Below are 26,635 nucleotides of genomic sequence, written 5' to 3' on the forward strand. Positions count from 1 at the left end.
ATCAGCGGTTCGGCAGACGGCTTCGCAAAACGGGGAAGGGCAGTCGTTGTGTTGGAGCTACGCCATTTTGAGAGCCCGCAAAACGCGCACAAAGGAACCAGCTTCAAAACAAGTCCAAGATGGCGCCGATCTGCCGGCTGCTTCGCTGGCGGCGCGCGCGAGAAGTTCGAACAAATTTTCTTTTTTGCGGGTTGTTTTGCGACTCCCGTGATGGTTTGAAAATAGATTTTAACCTATTTTTTTATCGAATTTAGCGTTAATAATTTGAGGAGAGGTGCTTATAGGTTCGAAGATTCCAAAAATGCGTTTTTCTCAAAATCGATTTTTTGGCCATTTTTTACTTTTCTAGGACCCGCGTCCCCCCTTAAACCCCACTACAACGAAACTGACGGGGCGTGGAAAAAATTTTGTTGAAGCGAAAATTTCATCGTAGTGAAATAAAAAAAGATAGCTGATCTGAGCTAGCAAAACAAAAGAACGTTTATTCTCAAAATTCAAAAATTGTCCGCTGCTTCCTATTCTTTCCCACCAACGTCACGACGTGATTGTCACCCATGCGTAGTGATGCCATGGTGAAAAGCACACTGAAACAATGCCTAAAATCACCTTTGTAAACGAACCAAACAATTGCATTAACACGTTAACACCAGCAGCTGTCCGCCACCAAAAGTATCCGACAACGCCGAGATGGAGGCAGGGTATTATAGTGGAGCGGCGACTTTCGCATTATTCTATGGCAATCTTATCATCCATCAATCGTGGTTAGCTGATTTTGTTGATAATGCAAATGAGCAGCTCCTCTGATTAGTTACCACACTGGCCAAGCGCGAACCTAAGGATTAGCATCGGAATCGGAAAAGGCATCGTTCCGCAATAGCACCCAGGAGCTGAGTGACGGAAGCTATGAACTGAGCGACTGAGCTTCAGCTTTGAATTCTCTGCGGCTCAAAGCAAGCCAATGACAAAAGCAGGGCAGTCTCATTGCCATCGCTATCGAGCAATGGCGGCACCCATGTTTGCTGAACAACGGTGGTATAGCAGCAGTTTTTGGTAGTGCCAACACATGTTTTAGACTTTGTTGACGCATTTTCAGGCTCTGAAAATGCATCGAAATGTTGAAGACTGGGTTAACTGCATAAAAATAAGTGTCTGAGCCTGGAATGGCATCCTAAAACTTTGTTCAAGTGAGACAATCGAAGAAAAGGTGTTCGTTGTGGTGACAATATTTATGCATTGACTCCTATGGACTACTCACGGGGAATCGTGAATTTTTCGTTGTAGTGGAAATTTGGTTGAAGGGGCGTTCGTTGTAGCGGAGTTCGACTGTATCACATTCCTTGTTTCACCCTTGCGGTGAAACAGTGCCTTAGTTATGTACAGCCGCCCATGTATTTCTTTTTGCCTGAACGAGTGAATGTTGACTACCAAGTCTATAAGCGCGAAGTGAAACGGCTAAATGAACGAGAATTCGCGCATGCGCTCTTTGAGCAATAATGTGCACAAAACTCTGCTAGGCTGTACTGGTAACCAGACACCTCCCTTCTTTTGAGCACCTATACTGCCATCTGTTTGGAAAAGTTAAAAAAAAAAAGCAGTGTCCTAGAACGGTGAAACAATAAATGAGACAGCAACAAATTGTAAGGCTGCCAGCAAACTTTTTTGGATAGACTTGTGCACATAATCGAATGCTTCAAATACTCACATGAATAGTAGAGTATTCGAATTCGCTTCAATTCCAATTCGAATTATTAAAAATTTAGAAGTATTTTCAATGAACGAATAGGTGTATATTATTCTGCATGTAACCATTTGTAAATATGGTTTCCCTACAGTGTAAAAGTGCCGAGCCGTGAAAAACTTGTCCAGAGAGAATCTGCTCTGCCGCAAAGCCCTACTTCAAATTTAAATGGGCTTTGCAACACTTTTTGAGCGTGGTCAGAAAACACTGCTGGTCGGTAGTCGAGGCTATCAAGAACACATGAGCCAAATATTATAGTGCAGTATGTGGCCTGATTGATAGTATGAATGTGGTCAATTGTTGAGTAGCCTGTTCGAAATCCTGCTTGTTCCTTTGGTTGATTGAATTCTAATGTTTTCTTTACTCTGTTAGAAATTACCTTTGTAAATAGCTTGTATACTACAGAGAGCAAGCTGATCGGCCTGTAATTCTTCAAGTCCTTGTCATTTCCTTTCTTGTGTATTAAGATGATGTTAGCGTTCTTCCAAGACTCTGGTACCCTTCCCGTCAGGAGACACCTCGTAAACAGGGTGGCTAGTTTTTCTAACACAATCTGTCCTCCATGTTTCAGCAGGTCTGATGTTACCTGATCCTCACCAGCAGCTTTGCCTCTTTGCATGCACTCCAAAGCTTTTCTGACTTCTTATATCATTACTGGTGATGTGTCATCTGGGTTACTGCTAGTTCTTATAGTATTAAGGTCGTGGTTGTCTCGGCTACTGTACAGATCTCTGTAAAACTCCTCCGCTATTTTAACTATCCTATCCATATTGGTAGTTATTTTGCCTTCTTTGCTCCTTAGTGCATACATCCGATTTTTGCCTATCCCAAGTTTCCTCTTCAATGCTTTGACACTTCCTCCGTTTTTCAGAGCGTGTTCAATTCTCTCCATGTTATACCTTCTTACATCGCATACCTTACGTCTATTAATCAACTTTGAAAGCTCTGCCAGTTCTATTTTGTCTGTTGTACTTGACACTTTCATGATTTGATGCTTCTTAATTAGGTTCTTGGTTTCCTGGGAAAGCTTTCCAGTGTCCTGTCTAACTACCCTGCCTCCAACTTCCACTGCACACTCCGTAATGATACTCGTCAGATTATCATTCATTGTATCTACGCTAAGGTTGGTTTCCTCGCTAAGAGCCGAGTACCTGTTCTGCAGCGACACTCTGAATTCCTGTACTTTCCCTCTCAGTGCTAGCTGATTGATTGGCTTCTTGCGTATCAGTTTCTGTCGTTCCTTCTTCAAGTCTAGGCGAATTCGAGACCGTACCATTCTATGGTCACTGCATCGTACCTTGCCAATCATTTCCACATCCTGCACGATTCCAGGGTGTGCACTCAATATAAAGTCTATTTCGTTCTTATTTTCGCCATTAGGGCTCCTCCATGTCCACTTGCGGTTTTCTCGTTTTCGGTAGAAGGTATTCATAATCCGCAAATTATTGCGTTCTGCGAATTCTACTAGTAGCTCTCCTCTGGCGTTTCTAGTGCCGATGCCATAATCTCCTACTGCATGGTCTCCAGCCTGCTTCTTCCCTACCTTTGCATTAAAGTCGCCCATCACTATAGTATACTGTGTTTTTACCTTACTCATTGCCGATTCCACGTCTTCATAGAAGCTTTCAACTGAAGCGTCATCATGGCTGGATGTAGGCGCGTAAGCCTGTACTACCTTCATCTTGTATTTTTTATTCAGTTTAATTACAATACCTACCACCCTTTCATTATTGCTATAGTATTCCTCTATGTTGCCAGCTATGTTTCTGTGAATTTGGAACCCCACTCCCAGTTCTCTTCTGTCTGCCAAGCCCCGATAGCAAAGGACGTGCCCATTCTGTAGCACAGCATAGGCCTCATCTGTCCTCCCAACCTCACTGAGCCCTATTATATCCCATTTAACACCCTCTAGCTCCTCGAATAGTACAGCTAGACTTCCCTCACTAGATAAAGTTCTAGCGTTAAATGTGGCCAAGTTCAGGTTCCAATGGCGGCCTGTCCGGATCCAGAGATTCTTAGCACCCTCTGCTGCGTTGCAGATCTGACCGCCGCCGTGGTCAGTTGCTTCGCAGCTGCTGGGGACTGAGGGCCGTGGGTTATTTCACGTATGCATTAGGGAGGTAGTGGCCAGATACTGCACCAGGGTGGCCAATCCTTCTCTGGTGAGGGAGTGCGTTCCCGGCGGTGGTTGCCGGTGAGGCCGCACCCCAGGCCTCTTAATGCAGTTCCATCAACACGCGGATTTTTTTTTTTTTTTTTAATCCGGTTGGGAACTGCGCGGCACCGAGATTTGAACCACGGACCTCTTGCATGCGAGGCGAATGCTCTAACCACTACGCCATCACCGCGCCACTATACATAGCCTTCATAGATTACGAGACGGCGTTTGATTCAGTAGAAATATCAGCCGTCATGCAGACACTGCGGAATCAGGGCGTAGATGGAGTATATATAAACATTCTGGAAGAAATCTACAGGGGATCAACTGCTACCATAGTGCTTTATAAAGAAAGCAACAGAATACCAATCAAGAAGGGTGTAAGGCAGGGGGACACAATTTCCCCAATGCTATTTACCGCGTGCTTACAGGAGGTTTTCAGAAGCCTAGAATGGGAACAGTTAGGGATAAGAGTTAATGGAGAATACCTTAGTAACTTGCGCTTCGCCGATGACATTGCATTGCTGAGTAACTCAGGGGACGAATTGCAACTCATGATTACGGAGTTAGACAAGGAGAGCAGAAAGGTGGGTCTTAAAATTAATCTGCAGAAAACGAAAGTAATGTACAACAACCTTGGAAAGGAGCAGCGCTTCGAGATAGGTAATAGTGCACTTGAAGTTGTAAAAGACTATGTCTACTTAGGGCAGGTAATAACCGCAGAGCCTAACCACGAGATTGAAGTAACTAGAAAAATAAGAATGAGGTGGAGCACATTCGGCAAGCACTCTCAAATTATGACAGGTAGATTGCCACTATCCCTCAAGAGGAAGGTATATAACAGCTGTATCTTGCCAGTACTTAGCTACGGAGCAGAAACCTGGAGACTTACAAAGAGGGTTCAACTTAAATTGAGGACGACGCAGCGAGCAATGGAAAGAAAAATGGTGGGTGTAACCTTAAGAGACAAGAAAGGAGCAGAGTGGATTAGGGGAGAAACGGGGGTTAAGGAAATAAAGAAGACGAAATAGTTGAAATAAAGAAGACGAAATGGACAAGGGCCGGGCATGTAGCGCGTAGACAGGATAACCGCTGGTCATTGAAGGTAACTAACTGGATTCCCAGAGAAGGGAAGTGGGTTAGGGGGAGACAGAAGGTTAGGTGGGCAGATGAGATTAAGAAGTTTGCGGGCATAAATTGGCAGCAGCAAGCACAGGACCGAGTTAACTGGCGGAACATGGGAGAGGCCTTTGTCCTGCAGTGGACGTAGTCAGGCTGATGATGATGATGATGATGATGATGATGATGTGGCCTGAAATTCAGAATAAATTGTCAAATTCGGCAAATGATGCCACATGCTCAAAATTCACTCATTCACAGCCATTGTATCAGCCATTGGCTGATTTGAGAATGGCGCACTCGTGCATTACTGGTGCCGCCGCGGGAGGCCGCCCCTTGTCCATGCGTATGTGCATGATCGCACTGAAAAGCCGTGCATTCGAAAAAAAAAAACAAGGAGGAAAAAATTGGCCCCAGATCTGCATGTTACACTGCAAATGTCGTCGAAAAATGATAGTCCTGCATCTGGAGAGAGTGAACAAAGTGTTTATTTGATGTTTTACGCAAGAAAATCGGTGAATGGTATTCTGAAGGCGCTGCGTTAGAGTGCCTTGAGCGTGCAGCAGAAGCGAACGAACATATCGAGGCACGTTAGACACAAGCGTCATCAGAAAGTTATCTTCGAAAATGAAGGAAGGCGCGCGCTTGGAGACAGATGCGTGCCATTCTCGGAGGCGATAAGCTGTAGAACGCAAAGTGATGAACAGGTTCCACCACGGTGTCGTCTTAGCAAAGCGTTGGTAACACTTGCCTTTTTGAGCATCACGTTGCTATGTGAGCGCAGTGTGATAAACGCTACGGCCCTTAAAATTACTTGTGTGTGCCTTCTCTAGTATAAAGGCACACATACAAAACATCGAAGTGTTGTTATAGTGCCTCAGATATGCACGATAATTGCTTTTTAATTGACAAAGACACAAGTATGAAAGCTGAAACTTGAGCAATATTGGTGGGCACTGCGGATAAGGTCGACCGTTTCAGGTATCGTTAAGAGTACAAACAGACAAATGTACAGACAGACAGACAAACCAAAATTTTTTCGTCGAAGTCCCCAAGAAAGACTATCGTCTTTAAAAGTGTTCAAAATCACGAGGCGCGCTTGACATATATTTTTTTCCTCGTGTAATCCCTACCTGCTTAGCTTCCAGCGCTTTCGTCGGGCCAAGAAGAGAGAATGCAATTGCGGTGTGCAACAAATCTTTGCAACTCAGCTTGTACTGAACGGATTCTAATTATTTTTGCAGCGGTGCAATTCGTGATGCAATAAGGTTCTTTGGTGAATCCATTTCATGGCTACTTTACAAAATGTTGCAGGGCTTTTTCAAATGAGCATATTACCCTCATATCGATTCATCATTTTTTAAGCTTAAAAGCTTGTTATGTGACTTATATGCTCTAAGAATAAAAACATTACAATGTTACATATTTTACAGGTTATCACTCGCATAATACCCAAAGTCAGATCCTGCTGCTGCAGCTGAAAGTTCTTTCAGGCCTTATTCGAATTAAAAAAATATTGGGCAGGTTAGTTAGGTCATGATAAATATGCCTATTTTTCTTTATATGTTATATACACCATACGAATTCACTCTGAGCCTCAAATTCTCTATTCGAACAAGCCTACTTTAAGATGCGATATCGCGTAACCCTACAAAACGCTGCTGTAAGAAACTATAGCCATGCCAAAGAGAGATGCTCTTTGCGTTGAGAGCGCAGCACGTAGAAGTGTAACAAGCCATCGAGCTGATGCCTGCCATGATCGCACGCGCATAGCGATCGCAACCATGCTCTAAGGATCAAAGTTCACAGCTGCTCCTGGAGTGATTACAAGCTTTGCGAAACCAAGACCAGAACCGTTTTGATTAAACCAAAAAGACGTTTTGAGCACAGAGCATGATGGCTTTCATATTTTGCGGTTAAATTCTGGTGCTGAGGCGCAGTACGGCGCTGATAGGTGAGTTTGGCACAGGATGGTGCAGGCAAGCAAGTTTGCTGCACAATGGCGCAAATGGTGCCGCTGCTCCATCCCTGCCTCAAGGGCCCTTGAAAGCACATGAAGATTTACAATTCACCGGATGGTGCAAAACTTCAGCGGGTAAATGTTGCTCCCAGTGATGCGTGCATATTAAGCATGTCAGGCAAGTACGCAATTGAACAAATTGTACATAGCCCGCAGAAATTCCACGACTTGCCACCCTGTTGCCGCATGTCCCATTTTAAATGCACTGTTTACAACGGGAAAGCCACAGCTACCAAGGTCGAGGATCCGGAGGCCATCATTCGCTTCACAAAGCTCTTGCTTGATCTTGCAATGAAACTTTTATGTTGACATTTGGCCCGTCCAATGATATGTGTAAGATTTTCAATCGTCAGAGTCCTTCCGAGGTCCTTTTAAATGCAGACACCAATTCTTCAGCTAGAGTGCGCCCGAAAAAACGTGACGTCATGTAGTGAGTTTTCACATGTTCCTCTGCACCTGACCAGAAGCAAACCAACACATCCATTTGCTCCGTCTTTTTTTCTATGATTCATCAAACACTATGGCAAGGTAGCACGCTTGGCTCACTTAGGAGGACACAAGGCTCTCCTTAAAAAAAGGTGCGAGACCATAGACAATGGTATATCCCACCTTGTCTTTGCTAAGTTGCATTTTCTGGGCTGTTACTGACGATGGAAACATGAGCGAAAACACAGACGCCGATGCCACAGCAGCACGCCATGATAAGTTCATCATGACAGCATTGAGGCACCAAATGGCTTGTGCATTACTGACCAATTTGTCATGTCTAAACAAATCTTTTGCTGCGCTTGGGAGCTGGAAGTCTGTTGGCGTAGTTTTAGCAGGTGAAGGCTGCGCAGATCCTGATGTCACTGGCCCCATCTTGGTCAAACCGGCGACCGACCGTCCACTTGCCGGTGGCGTCAGAAATGATGCTACAGAGGGTGTCCCGGCTCCACTCACAACAAGTCAATGCTTTTACTATTTGTGTGGCTTGTCACAGCTCTTTTTCCCATGTAACAAAGTGAAAAGTGTTTTCTGCACAGCACACAGTACGCTGCATTCACAATCTTTTCAACGAGCCTTATACAAGCTGACCACCCGGAATGTTTGGGATTCGCCCAGTCCTGGACGAAAGTACACTTGAATGCCGTCATACTTCTCAAACGAAAGTTGGCTGCGGCACCACTGCCGTATTTAAAAAACAGTCAGCTTCAATTGATGACACAAAAACAAGAGACAGTTCGTCACTTTGCAGCTCTGTCATTATCAGAAAACGAGCGCTCCATTAGGCGCGAGCACCACCTTCGAATGACGGAAAGCAACCTTGCTGCCAGTGGGTTTTCCCTCAAAGCGCGCAACAAAAAACAACCACGAAAGACTGCCCACGACAATGCGTCAGACATCGAGCGGTAGCGTGTCAATCTTCTTATCACCTGGAAACAGCTGCCGGCATCGCTTAGAAAAATAGAGAAGGATTGAGAGAGAAGGAACGCCGCAGCTTGTGACGCCACCGTCAGCAAGATGTAACAGAAAAGATGGGAAGCATCCGTAGCTTCCACTGTGCTGCACGCAAGCGAAGCATCTGACTGAGACTGACTGCTTCCCTCTGCTGCACGCTTTTATAGCCACACGCCCGGATTTCAGACGATTCTGGGGCCTTCGCTTGCATGCAGCACAGCGGAGGATATAGACGCTTCAAGATTTTCTGGTACTTTGCGCCGACGGTGGCATCGCAAGCTGTGGCATCACTCTTTCTTTCTCGATCCTCCTTCGTCTTTCTAAGCAATGCTACCAGCTATGTTCAGGTGGTAAGGAGGTTGACATGCCGCCGCTTAGTGTCTGACGCATTCTCGCGCTGTCTTTAATGATTGTTTTTCCATTGCGCACTTTGAAGGGGAACCCGCTGGCAATGCAGCTGCCTTCCATCCTTCGAAGGAACGCTGTCATGCTGCCTTTAATGGTTGTTTCTTCGTTGCACCTTTTGAAGGAGAACCCGCTGGCAGCGCAAAGGCGGCGCGCACTCCTTATTAAGCGCTCGTTTTGTGACATACGGTAACAACCCAAAGCGGACTTCAGCAGCGCACAGGCGGCCTTCGTTCACAAGGTGCATAGTTAGAGCCAGCATTACTGCATATTTAGTTTCCTTGATGAAGTTACAGCTGATTTTTTTTGAGAGAAGCCAGAATTCCCCAAGCTTTCCCTGAGATTTTCAGGACTAACCAAAATCCCCGAGATTTCCCGGATTTCCCGGTTGGTAGACACCCTGATATGTGTATTCCGGAAAGCAGTGACATTAAAACTGTGTTTCGTGTGCACCATAGCGAGACTGGTGAAGCCAGTGCCACACAACTAGAGGCTGTGTGCATCCCACATCTTTCGATCCTCAGCCGTTGGGGGCCGCACACAGCATCACAAAGGGCACTCCAAGCTTAAATTACTCTTCGTAACACTTCCAAGAGTAGAAAAAAGATTTTCTAGCGACTTGAAAACACTTATAAAAAAGAAAAGGCAGTCTGTGGGAGTTCTAAAAAAGTTGTTCATGCACGCATTTCTCAAGAACGGTGAGCTGTAGCAAAGAAATGTGGCTACGCATCCTCGCCATGTTCTTTTGCCTCCCCTCCCCACTTAGAAAGTAGGCATTGGGGCAAGCCACTGCAGTTGTCTTCACAAAGCAAAACAAACCCACCTCCAGCACCTTAGGCTTGACACGAACATCTTGCACCAATCCCTGGAACACCGTGGTGACTAGCTCCATGACCTGGTCCACTGTCAGCACGACACTGAAAATAGTACAGGAATAAGTGGCCAAGTTATGCATATTTGCTTGCCATTTAAAGTATGCAATTATTTTTATAGTATAAGACATACTTTTTAAAATATCCAATATTTCATGTGTCTTTTGAGAAGCAAGATTTTTTTACACCAAGAGAGAAAGAAAGAAACAAAGGAGAAAGGTAGGGAGCTTAGCCAAGCTAGGTTCGGTTAGCTACCCTACACTGTGGGAAAGGGGAGATAAGAGGAGAGAGAACTAGAGAAAAAAATGACTAAGTTAAGAAAGCTATCAAGTATTTTAGCATACCACAATAATGTACAATCAGAACTGAACTGTATCGAGTCACACAAGAATAGATGCTGAGAATGAAGAGGCTACTATTGATGTGGTTGGCCAACTTGCAGCACCCTCAAAATGTATGAATGTTGAGACAATCAATCATATGAGACAAATGTAATTCACCCGTTATACCTGATTGAAAATCTCATAAAGACAAGATCAAAAACATTCTGAACAACACTGAATATGTGAAACACACGAAAAATGCCACAACCAAAATCCAACAGGAGCTAAACAAGTACCTGCCGACATTTTTAGAAACCACCCTGAGTCAAAAACGCTCTACTTAACCTTTATACACTCTGATCTCAATATAATGAACCCGAATATGGCCAAATATTGGTTATAATGAATTAAATGAAAAATAATCTTGAATCGGTACAGTGTCAGAAATAAACCATTAAAATTGATTTTTAAATATAACAAACTTAATTTCGTGCAAGATGCAACCCTGTTCTAACGAGGCTTGAGTGTATGCACAAACTGGGATTCCATGGCCTTCCACACGAGCCGAAATTCCATGGCCTTCCAAACAAACCGGAGGCCCCGCTTTGCCCGACAGTTGACTTTAGCACATGCCCACTTCGCTTACTTTCCGACCATCTGCACAGGACTTTGTCACCACTAGTGTGGAAGACAGCTATGCTAGAGCCCCTGAATGAAATAAAAGTAACTGCAATTATTGTTATTTCCTTCTGTCCTCCTTTCCTGTGCTTCCCCCGACGCTCGGTGCTCCCATTAGCCGAACGCCATCACGTGCCTCTCGCACCCATTTTCTCTTGCTTGTTTTTTTGTTTTTCTTGGGCTTATCTCCATAGCGGTGCCCAACACGACAAGCTTCACATGTGTGCAGCATGTTTTGTGCCTCTTTTTGGACTTCAGCAGCGTGGTTCAAGTTGGTATGTGTTTGCGATTCCCCTTTGCTGCACCTGCAGTTAAAGCATACGTTAATCTGACTGGAAGCTACATTTTGGATTCCAATGAAGAGAGAGACACGCTATGGTAGAAGAATTGCCGGGATGAGTTCAAACCGTATCAACTCTGTAAGGTACACGAGCGCCTCTTGGCGTTTCGCTAACATCATTAGGTTTTCGTCCTTTTAAGGGCCGCATATTTATTTTTGCATTTATTCGAAATGTTCGTCCGCGGCTTCCTTGAAGTACTTCTCAAATGTGTTTTTGTTAACCACAGTGTAGAATCCATGCTTTTTAACTGGGGACGCTTCTCTGCTTGCACTCAAGATGCGTTCCATGGCAACACGAACGTCCACTGCATGCCCCACATTTTGTGTGCGAAGAACAAGGTGTGCACTTTCATCTTTAGGTGCTGGTGTGCAATCCCTGTGTCCTTTGACTAATAAAGTCAGATTTTGTTCGCAATGCCGGTTGCTTCGAGGAAGCGTTTTTTTCTGCACGTCACCCGGCCGACAAATATCCACAGCCGTCAGCAGTCCGATAAAGGCCACCGTGAAGCTCGGTTGTTTCTCCCCGCCACCCAAGTGCAACAAAACTTCGATGTCCTCTCAACACACCTTACAGCTTGCTGCGGTGACTCCGGCTGCCGATGTCATTGTTGCGAATAGCATGCATGGCCGTGTAGACGTGTGGCCGTGTAGCATGCGTGGCCGTGTGAGACCGCGCGGTGGTCCGAGGACCTGAGGGGGTCCAAACACACTTGCCAAGAAAGTTTTCCAGTCTTTCCGTCTTTCCGTCTGTCGATGTCCTCTTGTGTTTCGGTAGTCAGTAATAACATCACATGGAAAAAAAATCTCACTGAAATACCAGCTGACCAGCGTGATCGCTTCGCGGCAACATCGTCGGATGTGGAAAGTGAATGCCAGCTATGCACCGTGTAGGTGGATTCATTGTAGAAGAAGAGAGAAAACGCCGGTGCACGAGGTACAAAGAGGATTTGTCGTTACTTTTATTTTATTCAGGGGCTTGTGAGAAATGCCACCTATTCTGTTCAGCATATGTTGGAGGTGACAATCTGCAGTGACAAGAGCCTCGTATCATTCGATCTCATTTCTTTGTTCATGAGTGTTCCCGTACCCCTCACGGTCTCAGTTGCCCAAACCGCCCTGGAGAAGGATGAGGACCTCTGCGAAAGGACGAACCTCAGCACAATTCAGTCATATAGAGTTCTCCCTCAATGCACATAGTTTTCTTTAAGAGGTGAATTCTATAGGCAATTGACTGGAACCACCTTGAGAGCCACCATTTCAGCCACACTGGAAAACTTAGCAATAGAGCACATTGAAAAACGAGCTTTGGACACGTTCACCAAACCACCAAAAATGTTTTTGAGGTATGTTTATGCTGTCTTTTGAAGAGCAAGGAGCATAACAACCGACAGTTTTTTGGCAGACGTAAATTCAATCGAGCTGGTAATTCAATTCACTGTGGAGCGTGAAAAGAACAGTGTTCTTCCTTTTCTGGATGTGCTAATGAGACAGCAACTAAAAGCAGAGGTGAAAAGGCGCTTGAGCTTTTGGGTGCACCAAAAACCCACACACAACGAACGATATCTAAAGTTCAGTTCTAGCCTCGTGATCATCCAAAAGGTATCGGTTGTGGAGACGCTCTTGAACCGTGCAAGGAACATCTACAGCTCCAAATAAAGGCAAGGAAAAGAAGAGGCGATCACCACCTGGACGATGAATACCTGAAGAGCTTTATTTGCCGAGTGTGCCCGCGACGCGATGGCTGGGCAAGTGCCCCCTCACCTGCTTTCTTCTGCAAAGAGTGACCGTAACAATGAAGCCTACCACAAACATTCCTACTGCATCATGGTTCCATACACTCCGGGAATCAGTGAGCAACTGGCCACGGTGCTAGAGAAGGAGGTTATCCAGGTGACGCACAAACTTGCATCAACGATTGGGTGACTCTTGCCGCAGCCAAAACACCAGCAGCCAAAAGAAAGATTGCCTGGGCTAGTCTACCAGGTTCCATGCACTGGTTGTCACACCACTTACATCGGTGAAATAAAAAAACTTTCCAAAAAGGATACAGCAGCATCGCAGCAACACACGTAGCTTCAATACTGCCTGAAACACTCTCGCAGAAAATCACAAAAAAATAGAACATTGCATCAACTTCGACATCGCCCAGGTCATCTACACGGAAGGTAGCCGCACAAAAAGGCAGTTGTTACAAACATTGAACTACAAGTGGCAGGAGAGTTCATCTGGTTTGTATGAATAATGTGGTATATTGAAAAGAGAATGTACCGTGAAACGCCAATATTTTGAACTCAGCAATTTCGAGATTCCACTTAATTCAAAATATTTATGCGGTCTTGTACTTGGCAATGTAAGTCTGACCAGATAATTGAAAGCAGTAGCCAGCATCAGTCCAGTTAATTCGAAAAGTTTGGGTGCTATGAGCCAGTTCCAGATCTCGATTTCACCGCAAATTTACGGAAACGACGGCCCTTATTAGACACAAGGCAATGCAATTTACCAATACTAATGAGTGGCAGCTGAAGCACCCCAGCCTCACTACTTCCAGCACAAAAAAAAAAAAAAGAAGAAGAAAACGGTTTCGTGATTAACTGAAACGTGCCCCGGCGGAAAAAAGATGTACATTGCTTCAATGCAGCGGCGACGCACGGGCAGCGTGCCGCATGTTTCCTGCCACATCAAGGCATCTTCATTTTATCCACTCTTTCAGGAAACATAAAATAACTAATAAAGGACAGCTTGTGCAATTTGTCATCAAGTAGCGAATTGGGCTAGCTGGAACATATGATTCGCAGAATTTGCGCACTGCACTACTGGCGAAGTTTTCGCCTGCAAAGCCTATTTTGAAAACCAATCCTTAAAGTTTCAATGATGATGTTTCCAACCCAAACCACAAGCGAATTTCGTCCCACAGGCCATTATTAGATTCTTTATTTCACTAAAAAGAATGGACGAATGTCGCATCATTGCAGGCTGATGCAGCGAAGAGCATGTCACATGCTGCCTGCATGTCAATACGGTGTTGCAGTGAACATGTCTTGTTTTCTGCAGGCACGCATTTCAGTTGATCCCAACCACTTTTTCTCCATTCCCCCCCCCCCCCCCCCCTCAGTGGCAGCAGCGAGGCCCGCCATTACCTCGTGTTTGCGGCAAAATTAGAACTAGGTGCTGCTGAAAAATATGACCCTTGGAGTCCCAAACTAGCCAGCACGACAAATGACCAGCCCTTATTGCCTTGAATAATTACAAGTTTCTTTCATCCCACTTTTTGTATGCTTCGTTAATTCAAAACTCGCTCAATTCGAAGTTTTCCCATGGTGCCAGTGACTGCGAATTAACGAGACCTCAATGCACAAACTTATTTTGGAATACAGTAGCCTCTCAGTAAACAGAACCTGATGGGACCGGAAAAATATGTTCCATTCAGCAGAAGTTCCGTTTTTGATAGGTGAACATGGGTGCAGAATACAAGTCTGAAACCAAGCATTGCAGAGGCAATAGTTCCGTTTAAGCAGTGGTTCAGTTTAACAGATTTTCGTTTATTGAGAGTCTACTGTACACAAATTCTTTCATGATTTGTATATGTCGTTGTACCCTATGCTAAAAAACAATATTATAAGGAAGAAAAAGAGTAATGTAAACAAGAAGCTTCATCATACTGACCACACGGAATAACTTGCCTAAAACTGATTCGATGTGTGGATTCCAAAGCATATTTTATTAAATGTAGCTCCCAGTATTTTCACACAACTTACTATATCAATTCTTATAAAGAAGGGCAATATTATTGCAGCTTATCTGCTTAGATTCCTGTCTGAAAAATAACGACATTCAAAAAAGATGTCTCTCATTTTGCAAGGGCCGACTGGTGGCTTCCTTAGAAGGTAGCTTGAGCCAGGAACGTTGGTGATCGCTGTGTGCAGACGCTGTTTCGCCAAGCAGCCTCACTAAAACCGAGCCAAGGTCTCCGGCCACCACTCGGGATGCCTGTGTCGCAGGCTGCCAAATCAAACTCCTGTCACTCCCACCACCATTGTATTTGCTGGCAAGACAACCTCCTCTTGCTCAGCTCACACAGACAATGGCAATGTACCCTTGCTTGCATACCAATCGCAGCTCGGGTCACGAGCTACATGATTCTCTATGTTATGATAAGCGCTCGTTCCATTCCAAGCATTGTCTGTATCTCCTTCATCTTTCAAAGGGAACTTATTCGTGACCCCCTTTGAAAAGTTTTTTCTCAAAAAGCTTCTTGCCATTTCAAGCTCGCCATAAGCTTGATCTGCAACTTTGAACTTGCTTTTAATTGCATTGTGTTCACACTTGCGTTCACTCACTGGTCATCACAACACACTTGTTTGTGCTTAGTGAGACGTGAAGTGTGTGTTGCAGTCTCATTTGTCCGCCCGCACAGGCGCTGTCTCCAATAAAAAGTAGATATTCATTACCCTGGAAGGTAAAAGGGCAGCATTCTCACAATATTCTTGCACGAACGGGCTGCATTCTAGCAAAACAGCAGTATTCTACCGCATTCTCGCACCACAAAATTGCTGCAACAGAGAAATGTTTTGCATTCCCCACCAACTTAATTCTTGCGTGATTCAACTGTAGCACAAAAATATTGCTGTCAAGGCACACACAATTTCGTTGAGCAGAACGGAGATTTGGGCAATAATCTTGAAAATCGCACAACAACACGAGGACGAAGAACAAGGAAACGATGCAGGCTCCAACTCTTGACTAAGAAGTTTATTAGCAATAACACATAGATTTATACAAGAATAGTCACATGAAAACTGATAAACATAAAAGAGTGTGGCATGAGTAAGGAGAACGCATATGTAAACGACGATGACAAAAAGAAGCGGCGTGTATGGAGTTGAAATCGGCTCGACATGCGTGACACGAGCCATACACGAAGGTGGCAGTTCAATCATAAAACAAAGAACCAATTTAGAGAAGGGAAACTGTAGCCTTGACAACAGTATGTAAGATAAGCAGCAGTAGTGCATGGAACTGCCGAGGGCACACAAGGGATGGCACTGTGTAAACAGGAATCTGAAAAAAAATCTTCTTTTTTTGTTTTTTATGTAAAAAAAATAACAACAAATGGCCGCCCTTTTTATTTTTTACCTAGTGCATATGCGCCTACGCTGTTGCCTGGACTAATTCTTTATTCTGTGGCTATCCTTTTTAAACACAAGTGGACGAAAGAGACCGGGTCTCGTGCCGGACTATGGGTGTCTCGTATCTTTCGCCCCCTTGTTATAAGCGCGCCGATACGCCCAGCAGCACACCAAAGCGCCATTCGGAACACTGTACCTGTGTGTACAAAGGCTACATGGAACAAAAGGCATTCATCGGCAGCTGGCACCAATAAAAACAATTCACGTGTGAGTACAACAATATTATTATTAATTGAGAGCAAACCAGCAATCGTGTTTGAAAGCAAAAAATTAATAATAATAAACTTATCCTGTTAGAAGCATAATTGAGAGTTTGCAAACGGCACGCTTTTGGTTTCAGAGCCAAAATGAACAGAAAAGTGCATCTCGTTTGTAGGAACTACTGTATCATTACGAAACAGTTGTAAAAATCAGCATGAGGTGCTTCAGTTACAGCTTCTAATTACAGCTCCTGCTTTTGCCGAGCACGGCTTAACAACCCCACTTTTCATTTTATTTATTCATTTATTTATTTCAGAATATTGTTGGCCCTCGGGCCGTTACAGGGGTGGGTTACAGTTGTCATGCTATACAAAATCATACTAACATCTAAGGAATATGCATGACATGTCAAATTGTTTTTTTTTCTTTTTTTTTTCAAGCAATACATCATAAGACAAAATACAAATAATACAGTATATTATAACACAGCTGTGCACTGTTTACAACCTTTTTTCCCAGGACTAACATAGTTGAACTTAGAACATAGCAAAATTAACCTTAGAAAAGTACAAGTTTCAAAATTTTACAATACATTTTGTATTTTTAGTTCAGGCTGAGCAAAATATTGTTTGAGCCCTTCCTCGAAGTTCTTCACTGAAGTGCATCGGAACAGTGATGAAGGTAGTGAATTACACTGCTGAATATTTTTGGGAAGAAGGATTTAGCATTAACATTGAGGTGTTGCTGAGGTTCTTCATATGTATATTCGTTGATTCCTCTCAGACTCCTTACTTTACGCAGTTTTAAGCAGTGATCTGTATCAACGTTTAGTTTATTTTATGACAGAAGGAAAAAGAACTTTAGCCTGGCCAGAAGACTAACCATTTCTGTTACCTATTTATTTGAGGAAAATTTTGAAAAGATGAACCTAGCGGCTTTCCTCTGTATGCTTTCTAGCATTAGGACATAGTGGACATTTTCCGCTTTAGGACAGTGCGGTCAACCTGAGGACACAAGGAGGTGGAGTTTTTCGCAAGAAAATCACGGTGGAGCGAAAGTCGAAAGAAGTGCAAACATTCTAACACGTGCAGGATCAGTGCAAATGTACGTAGTACACAAGTACGCAACACTGGTAGCGGTAACAAGGTCTGAGAGTGAAATCACCGACAAAAAATTAATATGTGCACATTGGCAAAAAAAGATCTACTTGTCATCGCTGTGAAACTTGCAGAAATCGGTGCTTTTACCAGTATGACAGTTCCTGCGGCACAAAAGAGCGGCTACTTGGGCTGGTTGGCTTTCCATTTTTGAAAGAAAGATACCTTCTTATTGCCCAGAGAACGTTTTCAGAAGGAAGATAGAGCAGAGAGATAAGACAGAGCGCATACTTACAACTAATTTTATACAGTCAAGAGGGCGAAGAGATCACACACAGATGAAAGGACAAATTATGGCACATGCACCAGACCAACTTATTTCAACCTTGAAATGACAACTTAACTGAAAAGATAATCGTATTCATTATCCGACAGATTGATGGATGGGGCACTTACACACTCAGTTCCTGATTTGCGAATCAAAAAAGCTTCATATATTTCAATTTTATGTGCCCTCATTTTGCCATTACTTGGCACTCATCAAATTTTGGCATCCACCCACAATTCGCACAGTGACTTGCCAAGTGGCTGCCCACTGATTCGCACATCAGATTTGCGTGCTCCCTAAGGCGATCATTCAGACAGCGCCCCGTCTGACCGATGTAGTATCAACCACATGATAAATAAATCAGATACACAACGCCTATAATACATTCTTCAAACATCTTTGCATACTTCGTATTGCACCCAACACTTAAAGATCCTTCATAGTTAACTCTTTTACAAAGAGAGCTCAGCTTGCTTTTTCCTGTGAAGACGACCTTTACCCCAGTACTGACACAGTTGGCAGCTCATCAGCCGGTCGGGATTCAGCTGAACGAAACTCAACTCAACGCATGAGTGGATCCAAAAGCACACGCTGCATCTACAGCACCATGCAGCAGTACAGTGACTTACAGAAGCGAATAACAAAGTGCTAGAAAGAAAACAGAATGCCGAGGACCACGCCAACCGTCAGATGAAAACTAACTGCGCATGGATGATGAAAACTAACTGCAGAGTCGGTGCGGCGGACCAGGTCTCACGATGTTGGCTAATAAGCCACTCCTTTGCGTTATGCAGGTTCTACTGACATGGTTGGCAGCTCTTCAGCCAGTCAAGATTCAGCTGGACGGAACTCAACTCGACGCATGCGTGGATCCAACAGCACACACTGCACCACATCGTCAGTGCTCCGGGCTTCATGTTATCAACGCACCATACCACGCGACCTCATCAGATACCTTCATAAGGGTCATGCCGCATCGCTTCAACTTCAGTGGGTGTGGCACACAAGGCCTCGCGATGTTGCCTAATGAGCCATTCCTCTGTGTTATGCAGGTTAGTATTTATTATAGCTCAATCAAAAGTAACAATCGCAGCCTCATGGTCCTGCCATGCCCATGCCAGTGTCTTCAAATTTTATGCGATTTTTTTGTGAATGGAAACTTTCGTTTTGTGGGGATATTGAAGTGAACCCCGGGCTGAACACTGAAGCCATATTGACCAAACTGCTTAAAGGCCAAAATAAGTTGGTCCCTTTAAGGGATCAGCAGTCCAACATGAAAAAAATGATTTCAGACTTTAACAAGCGTTTTACTCAATTAAGAACACATGTCGCGCGAGTAGGGGGCCTCGTGCAGGCGGTCAAATCGTTTCAAGCGACGGTAGCTCACCTTGAAGATAGGAGCAGGTGTTCAAATCTGGTTTTGTTTGGCATTCAGGAGGGAAGCGCAAAAACTGAGGCAACAGTTCACACTGAAGTGATTGACAACCTTTTTTGGGATAAGCTACACGTAAGATGCAGCTCTGTCGCAAGAATACACCGCATTGAAAAGCCTGGTAAAAAGAGGCCAGTAATTGTATCCTTCCAAAAGTACAACGAATAGGAGGAAGTTCCTAAAAATGCACGAAAGTTAAAAGGCACAAAAATTTCCATTCAGAATGACTATTCGGTAGATACTCTGAGGAAACACAAGCTTGCGTACCTAAACAGGAAAAACAAGAGGCCAAGAAAGTGATTCTTTTGCATGATAAACTGCGAATAGATAACGAACTATACTTATGAAATGATGCCACAAATTCCAGGGTAGAGCTGGTTACCCGACGAAAAATTCCCTCCAAGGATTAACAGATACTTTCACGCCGTGAGGAACTGCACCTCGTAAATATCAATGTGCACAAAATTGTGAACAAAAGTGATCATCTTGAAGCCATAATCTTGGGATACAGTCCTCATGTTGTGATAATGGAAACTTGGCTTCGAAGTGAAGTTAACGACCTCCCAAGAGTGTTTTCCCGCCTTCGTACCAAGTATTTCGTCGGAACAGAAATTCAAAAAGTGGTGGCATTGCCGTTTTGATTAAACAAAACATTAGCAACACTTACAAAACAAATCGATAACCCTGAAATTATTACCTTGAAATTATCATGCTGGGGCTTTTCCTTATTACTTGTAGGCGGGTATCACCCTCCAGATGCTCCGTCGCAGTTTTTGCACAATTTATGTGATCACGTCTCGGGTTTTAGAAAACAGAAATTAATTTTTGCTTGTGATTTCTACCTTTCTGGTGTTAATTGGTAGAATCCATTTACTTCTAATGAATCCAGTGCCCTTGTTTGCAGTATACTGTATGTGCAGTAATTTGGAACAGGTGGTTAGACAACCTACTCGCGTTCATTAAAGTTCCTCTTCTATATTAGATCTTGTTTTTTTAAGCCGATGCATGACAGACTTTTCTGTGACACCTGGTCTTTCAGATGGTGAAGTGTGTATGTCACTTTTCGATAAAGAAAAGGGCTCCTTCTAAAACAGTTAAAGATTACCTTCATGCAGCGGATGAAAGTGTCTTAGACTTTCTTAACACAAACTTGAGCAATTTTAGTGGGTCTGATGTTTGCTATGAGAGACATTTAAAAAGTTATGTCTACACTGTATAGATCACTTTGTACCAAATAAAAAGAAAAGGATCGTGAAAAATACTCGTGGATTACCCGTGACATTTTGCATCAAAAAAGAAAACTAAAATAATTCCGACGCCATCGTGCACCTCAAAACCTATTTGAACAAACCAGACACTCCTAAACCAGTCTATTCGATGTGCTAAGCAATTTTATTTTCAACATGCTCTACCAACTTCACACCGACAGCTCCTGATAAATTCTGGTCGCAATTATGTCGCAAGAAAGAAGATACTGCTCAAATAATTCACAATGATACAATCATTAGAGATAAAACAAGCATAGCGATGCATTTCAATGAGTACTTTCAAAGCGTTTTCTAAAAAGATTGCAATAGCACGCGCGCTTATACTACTTCTCCTTACCTCGACACAGACATCCGTGTCCCTATCTGGTGCTGTATATATGCTTCTGAATTTAAAGACTAAAGCCTCGCCTGGTCCCGATAACATTCAGAATGCGTTTCTGCCTCGATACGCTGAGATGGTTGCTAAATTCCTTGTGATCATTTTCCGTGCCACCCTGTCTTCATCTTCTGTCTTGATAAATTGGAAAACAGGTGAATTGTCTCAATATTGAAGTCTGGAAATGAATTATTGGTTACAAATTATTGCCCCATATCTATTACTTGATGTTAAAAGCTTCTCGAGCACATAATGGCTAACTACATCACTAGTTTTTTTTAATCACAACAATATACTAAACCAATTTCACCATGGGTTCAGAAAGGGTTTGCCCGTTGTCACTTAACTGGTCCCAGTTATACATATTTACGCATCTATTCTTGATAAATCCGGGCATATTGATGTTATTTCCTTAGACTTTAGAAAGGTTTTTGATTTAGCTCTCCACAATAAATTCATTTTCAAACTTAAAAATATGGGCCTTCCAGATTTTATAGTAATTGAGTCTCTGCATACTCGTCAAATCGAACACAATTTGTTGATATTGTTACGAGAAGGAGACCGACTCGGAGGGGTAGTCAGAGATGTATTTTCAGCCGGTTAAGCGAGCAGCGCCAGCCACACATATTAGCTCGCGCCAGTTTATATGCTTTGTCTTCTTGAACTCCCTGCACTGGCACGTAGCATGACCCCCAGCGGCAGAGGCACCGTCCCGGTGATTTAAAGGCCATTATCTGACGCATTCTTGTAGGGCTTGATCCGCGAGACGTGTACAATATCACTGGGCCGCACAGCAGATGACGATGGATAGATGGGGCTGATCTCGCAGGTAACAGGTGTTACTTGACGTAATATACGGTAGGGTCCCTTGTAATGAGACAGAAGTTTTTCTGATAGGCCCAGCCGACGATGAGGGGACCAGAGTAAAACGAGGGTACAGGGAGCGAAATGTACGTCTCTATGTTTCGCATCGTACTGACGGCATTGGTTGGTTTGCGACGCCATCAGCCGAGTGCGAGCGAGCAGACAGGCATGATCGACTCGCGCAATCGCGTCGCGGGCATACTCGCTGGTGGACGAGGTGTGAGCTGAGATGACAGTGTCCAGTAGTAAAGTCGGCTCTCTTCCGTACAATAACTAGAACGGCGAAAAGCCCGCTGTGTTGTGACGGGAGGAATTATACGCGAAAGTTGTGTAGGGTAAAGCAAGGTACCAGTCTCGGTGGTCGGGCGACACTAACATAGCGAGCATATTTGTTAGAGTGCAGTTCCATCGTTCCGTGAGGCCATTTGTTTGAGGGTGGTAAGTGGTTGTCAGTGTGTGTCGCGTGGACCAAGAACACAGCATGTCGGCGATGACTTGGGATAGAAATGTACGGCCACGGTCTGTGAGAAGCTGTCTCGGAGCACCGTGAATCAATATAACGTCCCGTAACAAGAAGTCAGCAACGTCGGTTGCACAGCTGGTCGGTAGAGCTCGCGTAATAGCGTAGCGTGTAGCGTAGTCTGTAATAACGGCTATCCATTTGTTTCCCAATGTTGATGTGGCAAAAGGACCAAGCAGGTCTAATCCAACACGGTAAAGTGGTTCCACGGGTATGTCAATTGGTTGAAGATGGCCAGCGGGTAGCAGCGACGGTGTTTTAAGACGTTGGCATAGGTCACACGTGCCGACGTATGGGCGTACCGAGCGAGCAAGGCCTGGCCAGAAGAAACGGCACCGGACGCGCTCGTACGTTTGGGATACACCAAGGTGTCCTGCCGTGGGAGCGTCATGAAGTTCGGTGAGAACACAGCGGCGCAAATGCTTAGACACAACAATGAGAAGGTCAAGCCCATCTGGTCGGAAATTGGGACGGTATAGCACACCCTTTTGAATTACAAAGTAGCCTTCGGAAGCGTCATTTGGGGAGGATTCCATACGGCTGATGATATCAAGCAGCACTGGATCACACTTCTGTTCTGCCCCAATATTAAGGAAGTCTGACACTGACAAGATAGAGTTCTCCGTGGGCTCGTCAGTGTCCTCAGGATCGTCGACAGGGTATCTGGAGAGGCAACCGGCATCATGGTGCAGGCGGCCAGGTTTGTACACCACCGAATAGGAGAACTCTTGCCGGCGCGAAGCCCAGTGATCAAGGCGGCCTGATGGATCTTTCAGAGAGTTGAGCCAGCAGAGCGCGTGGTGGTCGGTAACTACCGAAAATGGGCGTCCGTATAGATAAGGTCGAAATTTCGCCACTGCCCATACAAGGGCCAAGCACTCATGCTTTGTGATCGAATAGTTACGTTCAGGGGCGGATAGGAGGCGGCTGGCATATGCAATAACGCAATCATGGCCATGTTGTTTCTGAGCCAGCACTGCACAAATGCCATGTCCCCTTGAATCTGTACGGATTCCCATAGGGGCAGCGAGGTTGAAGTGTGCCAGAATCGGAGGAGTAGTGAGAAGAGCGATGAGAGTCGAGAACGCAGAAGCCTCTTCGGAGCCCCATGAAAACGGGACGTCTTTCTTGAGGAGCTGCGTAAGCGGCCTCGCTATGTGCGCAAAATTTTTCACGAAGCGTCATAAGTAGAAACATAGTCCGATAAAGCTGCGTACATCCTTCCCAGATCGTGGTAAAGGAAAGTTTTTGACGGCACTGATTTTTGCCGGGTCTGGTTGTACGCCGTTGGCGTCTACTAAATGGCCAAGTACTGTGATTTGATGGCGTCCAAAGTGACATTTTGACGAGTTGAGCTGCAGGCCAGCGCGACGAAAGATTCCCAAGATGGCCGAGAGGCGCTCTATATGAGTTTCAAATGTTGGTGAAAAGACGATGACGTCGTCTAAGTAGCCCGAACAGGTGGACCATTTGAATCCTCTGAACAGGGAGTCCATCATTCGTTCGAAGGTGGCGGGAGCGTTACAAAGGCCGAAGAGCATGACCTTGAACTGATATAGGCCATCGGGGGTGATGAATGCCGTCTTTTCACGGTCCATTTCATCTACCTGTATCTGCCAGTAGCCGGAACGAAGGTCTATGGATGAAAAATAGTGGGACCCATAGAGGCAATCAAGCGCATCATCTATTCGTGGCAGAGGGTACACGTCTTTTTTGGTAATTTTGTTAAGGTGTCGATAATCAATGCAGAAATGCCATGCACCGTCTTTCTTGCAGACTAGCACTACAGGAGAAGCCCAAGGACTGCAGGATGGCTCAATGATGTCCTTGCCGAGCGTTTTATCGACTTCACTTTGGATAATGTGACGCACGGCCGCCAACACCCGATATGGACGCCTATCAATAGGATGCTCATTACCAGTGTTTATGCGGTGAGTCATACCAGTAGCTTTCCCCAACGGGCGGCCGCTAAGGTCAAAAACGTCGATGTAGGACAGCAGAACCCGGTGGAGCTCATCAGTCTGCTGCAGGGTTAAGTTAGAAGCAATCATCGACTTAATAAACCTGTCGGAGTAAGTGGCAGATTGATGTTGAGCAGGGGCCAGAAGGAGCGGCCATCGTGAAAACATTTACCGCATTGTCTTCTAAGGTGCAGAGCAACGCCAACAAGATCCCATGTGGCAGCACTTGAGGTGTCAAGCTAAAGTTCACAACTGGGAGGCACGTAGAATTTCCTGCAACAAGCAGAATGTTGTGCGGTAATGTAATGCCACGGTTTATGAGGACATTGGTGATAGGGGTCAGAACATAGTCACCGTCGGGAACTGGTGGTATTGAGACTAGCTCTATGCAGGTCAGTGTCTGTGGAGGGAGGCACGTGTGTCCTGTTGTGCAGAGGTGACTCGGCCATTGTGCAAGAGGTTCTGTTGCGGGCAAGTGTAGACGGAGCGTGCTGGTCGAACAGTCTATGAGGGCAGAATCCGCGGACATGAAGTCGAGGCCTAAGGTTACGTCGTGGGGGCATTTATCAAGGACAGTGAAGAGACAACTGTGTGTCGATCCCCACTGCACGTTAAAGAACCCCAGGTGGTCAAAATTTCCGGAGCCCTCCACTACGGTGTCTCTCATAATCATATGGTGGTTTTGGGACGTTAAACCCCACAAATGAATTGATCGATCCCCAATACTCACACAAGCACAGCACATTCGAACGATAGATACTATTCCGCCATTCGGTACACGGACAAGCTGAGTGGTCGCAGGTGTGAGAACCTTCTTGAGCTTGCGGCGAAAATCACTCGTCATCACGGAAAGTTGAGCGCTGTTGTCGACAAGAGCAGTGTCAGGTACGCCGTCTACTTGTACGTCTATAAGGTTCCGTTTTGTCGGTATCGTCAAGAGAGGATTTTCGGTCAGTCCGAGCGATGCAGCGCCACCTCCGGGGGCTGCAACACTTAGTTTTCCGTCGGGGAACCTCGTGGGAAGGCGAGGAAAGACGGTCGGCGGGGCTGTGGAGAACGAGACTGGCAACGTTGGGGGGATGGAGAGCGGGAGTAGCGGTGTTCAGTAGCAGGTGCCTAGGCAAAATGGTCGCGGCTGGTCTCAAGGCGATAGGCAGGACGTGCATAGATGGGACGAGAGGAGGCTTGTGCAGGAGTACCCCAGCGACTTCTGCAATAGCGAGAAATGTGTTCGATTCGGTGACACGAGAAGCAGATCGGCTTGTCGGATTACGAAACGTTGAGGGAGAGCCGGTCAGGAAGGGACATGCAGGCATGTATTGGGGCTGGTAGTCGGTGCGGGGAGGCGGTGAGATAGTGTAAATTCCCAAGCTGGCGATTTTTACCGGACGACTGCTTGAATGAGGGACAACGTAATTGGAGGAGAGGGATCAGGGGATGTTGGTATTACCTTATCTGGAGCAGCCACTTCAAGTTCGCGCCTGACGAGTCGCGTCAAGTTGTCATAAGTGTCTGGTGGAGGATATGTGTCGAGACACGAGGACGCCGCAGCCGTGTTCGGAAGGCGCTAGAAATGATGGGAGACGCACCTGCTTTTAGCTTCTTGGAACCGGCGGCATTCTTGAATGATTGCATCAACAGATGACACATTGTTGAATGCCAACAGGCTGAAGACATTGTTGGCGATACCCTTTAGAATATGCGCAACTTTCTCAGGCTCCGACATGTTTTCGTCAGCTTGGCGGCGTAGTGAGAAGACAGCCTGAGCGTAACCGATGTAGTGCTCCGCGGAAGATTGTGCGCGAGTCAACAACTCATTTTTCGCAGCTTCACGACGACCAGAGGTGTTGCCAAAAAGCTCACGGATCTTTTCCTTGAAGCTTTCCCAGCTTGTTATGTCATGCTCGTGGTTGTCAAACCAAACACGAGGGGTTCCGTCGAGATAAAAGATGACGTTTGCGAGTATAAGTGTGGGATCCCACCTGTAAGTGGCACAGACGCGTTCGTAGAGGCGTAGCCACTGGTCGGCGTCAGAACCCTCACTGCCTGAGAACACGCCGGGGTCTTTGAGCGCGGGAAGCGTCACGAAAGTTGTTGCAGGCGCTGGGTTGACAGGTTGGGCAGAAGGGGGAGCGACCATAGAGGATGTAGCCGAGTCTTGGGTGGTCATGTTGTAAGCCGCGAGGGAGCGTGCACTTCGGAGTTCTGTGACAAGGACGGGGATCGCACAACTCCACCAAATATGCTACGAGAAGGAGACCGACTCGGAGGGGTAGTCAGAAATGTATTTTCAGCCGGTTAAGCGAGCA

At 45.2% G+C, this 26,635-nt stretch overlaps 1 protein-coding gene across 9 annotated transcripts in view; it reads right to left on the reverse strand.

Annotated features, from left to right (window-relative positions):
- Positions 1-26,635, reverse strand: part of Hel89B (histone acetyltransferase 1) — a 913,881-nt gene that overhangs the window by 499,163 nt on the left and 388,083 nt on the right. For all 9 annotated transcript variants that reach the window (XR_012888773.1, XR_012888774.1, XM_037419311.2 and 6 more), the window contains one exon: positions 9,704-9,797. Coding sequence is in view for 7 of the 9 variants with exons in the window: in XM_037419311.2 (XP_037275208.2) it covers positions 9,704-9,797 (94 nt within the window). In the remaining 2 variants the exon portion in view is untranslated. The remainder of the gene's footprint in view (positions 1-9,703; positions 9,798-26,635) is intronic.

This window comes from Rhipicephalus microplus, unplaced genomic scaffold, assembly GCF_043290135.1.
Source record: "Rhipicephalus microplus isolate Deutch F79 unplaced genomic scaffold, USDA_Rmic scaffold_16, whole genome shotgun sequence".
Lineage (NCBI taxonomy): Eukaryota > Metazoa > Arthropoda > Arachnida > Ixodida > Ixodidae > Rhipicephalus > Rhipicephalus microplus.